At 45.4% G+C, this 7070-nt stretch overlaps 1 protein-coding gene across 1 annotated transcript in view; it reads left to right on the top strand.

The window, feature by feature from the left end:
* Nucleotides 1-6996: 6996 nt before the first annotated feature.
* Nucleotides 6997-7070, top strand: part of QPRT (quinolinate phosphoribosyltransferase) — a 10654-nt gene continuing 10580 nt past the window's right edge. Inside the window, exon 1 of the mRNA XM_006914233.1 lies at nucleotides 6997-7009. Coding sequence (XP_006914295.1) covers nucleotides 6997-7009 — 13 coding nt within the window. The remainder of the gene's footprint in view (nucleotides 7010-7070) is intronic.

Here is a 7070-nt window from a genome sequence, read left to right as displayed (position 1 = left end):
CTGCTTGTATGACTCAAGTGTGGTTCTTCAGCTCAGCCACTGTATCCTTTCCTCACAGCCTCCCCTACACATGAGGCAGCGGGGAGGAGACCTGGTAGCCAAGTCTTGGTGACACTCCACTACTACGTGTTTTATGTGTGTGTCTGTTCTAAGCTCCTTCCCTTCTCCAAGGGAATCAGTGAGAGTGAGCTAAACGAGGAGCTGCAACAAGCCGGCAGAACCAGGGGCTTTCCCTGTGGCTCTGGGATGGAGGGGAGGGAACACGATCCAGCTGGCTGTCTCAGACGCTAGCCCAGGTCAGAGCCCAGGGGGCCACATGGGGCAGAGGCAGTTGGTATTTCCCCAGGATAAAGAGGAAATTTGCAAAGAGGAAGTTGTTGAGTCACAGGGTGCAGTGGCTGAGGGCAGACAGATTGACCTACGAAGAGAGAGGCCAGTGGGAATCGTATGAGTGGGACTGCCACATGGCCTGGACTGGACGGGAGGCAGGAGACAGGGGAAGAGCCCCTATGAGTCAGATCATGAAGTGGGGGAGAGAAAGGTGGAAAGTGGCTACTATCCACCTGGCTACCATGGGCTTGTGCCTGGCCTGTGGGGAAGGGCTGAGCTGGGGTGGAAATCCAGCCTACACCAGCTGCCAGGCTGGACTCCCACGAGGCCACGTCTGGGTGCCTTTACCCAGCTGTTGAGACTAACTGTAGCCGCAGAACAGCAGAAGTAGTTCCAAAAGTCCCTGAGGGATACTGCAACTGTTGTCTTAGATTTGTCAGATCAAGTGCCCCAAGTCAGGTTTAGAAAATATTGTCACTGAACTTAAAGGCCATTAGCTTCACCTTGCTCATTCAGCACATGTAGTCATTTTCTGAACCATTATTGGTTTGTGGGTTCCAGGAGAATCCTTCAGGAAATGGGGTGAGGGTGGATAATGTACCCAATAGGGCTCTTTCAGTGCAGAAAATATCAAAATATGTGAAAAGTGTTCAAAGAGAGGTGCAAACAAAATTTATGAATGTACCAAAAGAAGGGAGAGACATGCTCCTGGGGGGAGGTTAGGAGGCTCCTACTAAGTTTCACAGGGTCTTTGTCATGTTCACTGCCATGTTCCTGGTGGCTGTTGTGCTGGCACATATTAGGTTCTCGGTAATATTAATTTGAATGAATGAATGAATGAATGAATGAATTATGACTCCTCAGAGATTTTGAAGGCTAAGAAGGATTTTGCCAGGCTGCAAACAGGGGAAGGGCACTCTTCAGAATCGCTAAGAAAAGTGTGAGCAACTCAGTGTAGATGCTTTTTTTGAAAATCATGAAATGAATACCTTAATTTCTCAGAGGTTGAAAAAAAGCAAAAACAAACAAACAAACAAACAACCAAAAAAAACCCAGGAGATATTGTAAGACCAAAAAGAAAAAAAAGAAAAGGGGGAAGAGAAACAATAAGGAAATATAAAACATGGTGGTAAGAGAAGATTATAAAAGCAATTGTAAAAACTTGCTAAAAATAACATTTTCAGTAACTACGTAACTTTAAAAAACTTTAAAAAATGTCTGCAACATAATGTTAAGTGGGAAAAAAAGTTAATCACTAACCTGTAAATATATGATTCTAGTTTTGTAATAAAAAGGCAAAAACATAGACATTTATAGAAAAAGTTTGAAGGAACTATCCCAAATTATTTACTGTGGTTATCTAGAAAGTGATAGGTTTATGGGTGATTTTTATTTTGTTTATATTTTTCTGTATTTTCCAAATTTTATACAATAAATATCAATCACTTTTACAATTATAAAAAATATTAACAAAAAGGTGTTCACTGGGGAGGTTGGGGGGTTAGATGAGAGTTGTGAGAGACGAGGCTGGAAGGGCAGGTCAGAGTCATTTTCTGAAGGGCCCGAGAGTTCTAATTCAGCTCTGGAAGCAGTGGGGAAGGTAGACCGTACGTCTATTTTACTCCGCTCTTTGGGGCCTCAGCAGCTGGTAAATGTAGGTATCCCCTGCTTTTTGAAAGTTTGAGTTAGCCACTTTACTATTACAAAAGACTTACATTAGTACTTGCTTCTGCTAACTGGAAGAAATTCGAAGAGAATTTTTGCTTTCACCAAAAAAAGGCAAAAAGTAAAAATAGCGTTCGGCGTTTGTTTTGCAGCAAGCAGTTATAGGGGCAGAGAGCACCCCAAGCAGACAGAGTGATACTGCTTTTACTATGTGTTAGTGTTATTTTAGATTTTATGTGTTATTTAGTATGATTTGGCAGGGTTTTTTTGGGTCTGAGGATGCTCAAAAAATTTTCCATATAAATTAATGGTAATTGCTTCTTCACCTTACCCCATCTGGGCTGAGGGAAGTTTCAGGACTACTACCTTCCGAGAACAGCTGAACTGTGCCATCATTAGACAAACACATAGAACCACCATCAAGCCTAGCTCTCTCCCTGTTCTTGCTCCCTGGTGCCAAGTCCAGGTGATTCTTCTTCAACAGTCCCTGAAAGCCTTTCCTTCTCTCCAGGCCCCATCACACCTTGCTTGGTCCAGCTGAGACTTCCTTTTTGGTTTCTTGATCTCATTCCCTTTCACTCTCCGCACATGTTGGTCCCAGCAACCCTTCTAAAATGCCACTCTGTCCAGTTTACCCCAGTACTCCCTAAGGCTGCCCAGATACAGCCCACCTGCCTTGCCATGGAATATAAGACCCCTTCTGGCCCTGCTTCTCCTCTGCCCACTGTTGCATGGCCAGCCCTGGAACCCAACACTCTAGGCCTCCAGCCTCATCAAATTCCTTGTAGCTAGTGCCCCAAACATGCCACGCGCTTTTCTTGGAAGAAGGGGATATAGTTTAAATTCCGAAAATATTTATTTTGTCCAGACAGTAAAATAACATTTTTTCTCTTTTGCAAAAGTTAATTGGTAGTACATCCTAGTTTCTTAGATAATGGGATTCACACACACACACACACACACACACACACACACACACACACACAATCATATACTGTTGTATTATTCTTCTTATATTTTAAAGTATATGTTTCTGGTTTATTTTCAAAAGTGCAAATAAATGATAAAGCTTTGTCATCCAAAATAAAAATTCCATATGGAAGAAGGATTTGCATGGGGAAGATCTTGAGAAATCTATTAATGCAATTCACTTTTGTAGAAAGAAAAAGGGCCTCAATACATGGTTCTAAGGACATTTCATTTCTGAAAATAGACATTTACACCTAATTTTCTCTTCATCTCCATTTTTTACCCTTGACTCTTAGTGAGTAGAACCTGGGACTCTGAGTGACCCCTGTCAGCTATGAGCACTTCAGCCCTTTCAAATTCTGAGAGTATTGGTTGAGGAGCCTACACATTGGATGACTGTCTTGTTCTGGGGAGCTTTGGAATAGAGACATTGGACAAATGAAACCCAGGGTATTTTGGAGACAATTTACTCGCTCCCAATAATAAGCTACAAATGGGTGCTTGTGTGCCTTAGCTCCCTAGGGTGTTCAGCACCTGTCTGCTCAGCTCGTGGCATCAGGACAGCCTAGCTGGACCGGTCCAGATCCCAGGAGGTGTTGGCTGTGGAGAAAGCCACTCACTCCCTCCTGCATTAGTGTGCGCTCTGCCTGAAGGCAGCCCACCCCCAGCTGGCCCAACAACACACACACATCTCAACTTCCTTTTACACTCCTCCTCCACTGTCAGGGTTCAGCGCAAATGTCACTGCCTTGCCAAGCCACTCTTGCTGCCTCCACCCCAAACGGACATAGTATTTCTCCTCCACTCCTGACACTCCTTACGCGACAGCACAAACAACTGGGCTGTAATTATGTGAAGGTGTCCCTCATTCATTAGAGTATAGCCCTTCCAAGTCCACGTGTCATCTTTGTGGCTCCAGAGTCCAGGGCTTGGCACCTAGTAGTTACCTAATAGGTGTTTACTTAATGAAGGGATAAATAAATTAATGAATGAACAAATGATGGTTTTTAAGTAAACATGTGGCAAGATCAGCTCTGTCTTTTGACAGAACTTGGTATCCAGGAGGGTGGCCTGAAGGCAGTGTGGCCCAAGAGGAGAGCATTATTCTCGTCCGAGTTAGATATAGTGGGAGCGTGGCCTAAGGTGAAAGGAGAGGTCAGGTCTGAAATATATTTTATTCAGAGAACAATATTTTAGAACCAGTTGGCTATTGAAGTGGTGGGGGAAGAATGAGGTTGGACTTTAAGGTTTCTATTTTGGGAGATTGAGGAGATACCAACATGATTATGTGGAATTGCAGAGAGGTGAGCAGTTTGGGGAAAAACATAATAAGTTCTTTTTTAGAAATGTTATAAGGGATGTTTGGAGATGGTTAGAAATAGAGACCTAGAACTTGGGAGGGAAGTCTGAGCTAGAGATATGAGTTTAAGACTCATCTGATTTTACATAGCAATTTAAATAAAGGTATAGATGAATAAATGCATGAACTATAGCATTCACTGTGTAGAATAAGAAAAGGAGAGATCTGTGAAGTGAATCTTTGTGTGTTCGTTAGTCAGGGCAGGTTAACTGCTGTAACAAACAACCCCAACACTCAGGGGTACAACTCAAGAGAAGTTTTTTTCCTTGCTTATGTGACAGTTCAATGCTGGCATTTGGAAGGTGACTTTCTACAAGGTCATTCAGGAACCCCGGTATAATGCAGGAGCCCCAGGCCTGGAACTTGCACCTGGGTCTGGATATTCTGGAAGAACCACCAGGAGGACCAGAGGGATGAGAAATGCCCTTTATTACTCACAAGGCAGGGAAGCTTCAGCAGCGGCTGGTTGAAGCTGCAGAAGTAAAGCTGCTGACCAAGAGCAAGCAGAGTTTTTATGCGCATGAGCAGAGGTAGGGGTTATCATTGGGGGAGCAGCTGCCTTCTAAAACAGATGAGAGCAAGATGTGCTGCTTGGCTACAGGAGCAGATAATGTCCACGGGAGCATCAGGAAACATCCTTGGGAGCAGGCACTGTTGAAAGCTCTGTGCACTGCCTTCCCTGGCTGCTGGCTGGGCAGTCGTCAGTCTTCTGAGTATGTGGAGGGGCTATGTTCTGAGTTAACCCTATACCTGGTTCCTTCATTTTGTGGCTCTGACATTCTTGGAAGGCAATGGGGGGGGCGTGCGGGAGGAGGTAGAGAGATAGAGAGAGACAGAGACAGACAGAGAGAGAGAGAGAGAGATCATAAGAAGACTTTCATGGGCCAAGTCTGGAAGTGGCACATATCACATTCCATGGGACGAAACTTTCAGTCATGGGGTGGCCTCAGTGCAAAAGAGGCTGGGAAGTTTAGTTTAGTTGTGAGCCTAGGAGGAAAAGAAAAATAGTCCCATCACTCTGGGGGAACAACAAAATTCGAGCGTTGGATGTAGGAAGAAAGACCTACAAGAGACAGTAAAGCACCTTTAAGAGAGAAACTTGGAGAAAATGATGTCTATGGAAAAAAGGGAGAAAACAGTTTGGAGGAAGGCAGTCAGGAACGGGCCTGGACTACAGTGAGGCAAGCAAGGTGCTGAGAAGCAAAACGGAACTTGAGAGTGCGGCCCCCTTCAGTTTTGCACCCCAGGACCTTCACTTGTTTTACCAGAGTCCCCGTCCTGGCAGTGTCGTGCTGCAGAGAAGGAACTGGGAGCAGACGGGGAAGATGCCCGTGGACTGGAGATCGGTGGTCCCTGAGGCTTTAGTAATGTAGACAAAAGAGGGCCACATACCAAACCTGACAAGTTCAGGGGAGGCCTGCATGGCGGGCCCTACAAACTCAGAAGCCAAAAGTAACCATTGAGGCCTGTAGCTTCCTTGACAAAGGTCAATCTTTACCTTAAATGAGACTGTCTTTTAGCATCTAAGAATATACCTTTGAAATGTCAGAGTAATCTTTTCCAGACTCCTCAGGGCACACCCATAGGCACCAGAGCAGGAGACCACAGAGCCCCTCATTGTCATCTTGTTTCCCATATCCCATCTCTATATGATGTAAATGTTAATTATTAACCATCCTGTACCCACCAATGCAAAAAAAGCGAGCTCTCTCTCCATTTTATTTTTTATCCAATCCCAGAGATTCCCTCTCCCGCCTCCTTAATCTACCACCAGTGACTGTCTAATCCTCCTTACATCTCCTCCTTTGATTCTAATGTGTAAAATAAAATAAGCTTAAAAACTGCCATTCTCTGGAGCATTTTCTCAGTCTGTTGAGATTTTGCTTCCTGGCAATTGTCGTCAGTTTGGCTCAAATAAACCCATTAAAATTCTCTACAGGTTTGGATGTTTCTTATGTCGACAGCAAGCAGTTTTCCATGAGGAAATGGAGCCCCGGCAGTTCTTGGACAGGAACTCGCCTGGCGTCCCAGTACAGGTTACTGGCAGTTTCCCAGTTCTCCCATTCCGAAGCTCCGATCCGCCCATGCCTCTAAAGTACATTGGGAAGAGGGAAAGGAAGGGAAGTTGACATTTGTTGTTTCTACTCTGTGTCACTCTGAATTCACTTGATTTTCCGTTGAACCCACGAGGTGGGTATTACCCCATTTTTCAGCGAAGAAAACTGAGGCTCATAAAAAGGTAAAAAGGTACTAGTGATCAAAAAGGGTAGAATTAGAATTTGAACGCAGGTCTAAGGCCCGATTTTCCTAGTGCACCATCAAAAGAGCTTTCCAGCCCTCACAAGGGAGCACATTCTTGCATTCCCAGCCTCACACACTGGGAAGAGCTGGGTTTGTGGGGAGGACCGAGCCTCTGGCTCAGAGAGGAGAGGACTTCTGAGATAGGAAACTGAGAGCTCCTCCTCTGAGTATAGAAAGCAGACAAGGCATGCGCTGTCCCAGGGGTCCTGGAAGAGGGCAAGAGGGAGCCCCAGAGAACCTGGGGAGGGCAGTCGGGGGCTGGCTAGACTGGCCCCGCCCCCTTCGTCCTCCGGCAGCCCCGCCCCCAGCTTCAGGCTTCTCCAAGCTTTAGATCTGAGCAGCTGACACCAGCTCGGCAACTCCAAGCTGCCATGGACCTTGAAGGTAAAGGAGTCCCGCGGTCGTCTGTCCCCTGTGTTCCTGCACCAGCATCTCCCCATTCCTG

Source organism: Pteropus alecto, unplaced genomic scaffold (genome assembly GCF_000325575.1).
Source record: "Pteropus alecto unplaced genomic scaffold, ASM32557v1 scaffold44, whole genome shotgun sequence".
In the NCBI taxonomy this organism is placed as follows: domain Eukaryota; kingdom Metazoa; phylum Chordata; class Mammalia; order Chiroptera; family Pteropodidae; genus Pteropus; species Pteropus alecto.
The sequence above is the reverse complement of the archived record's forward strand: the minus strand, read 5'-3'. Positions and strand labels throughout refer to the sequence as shown.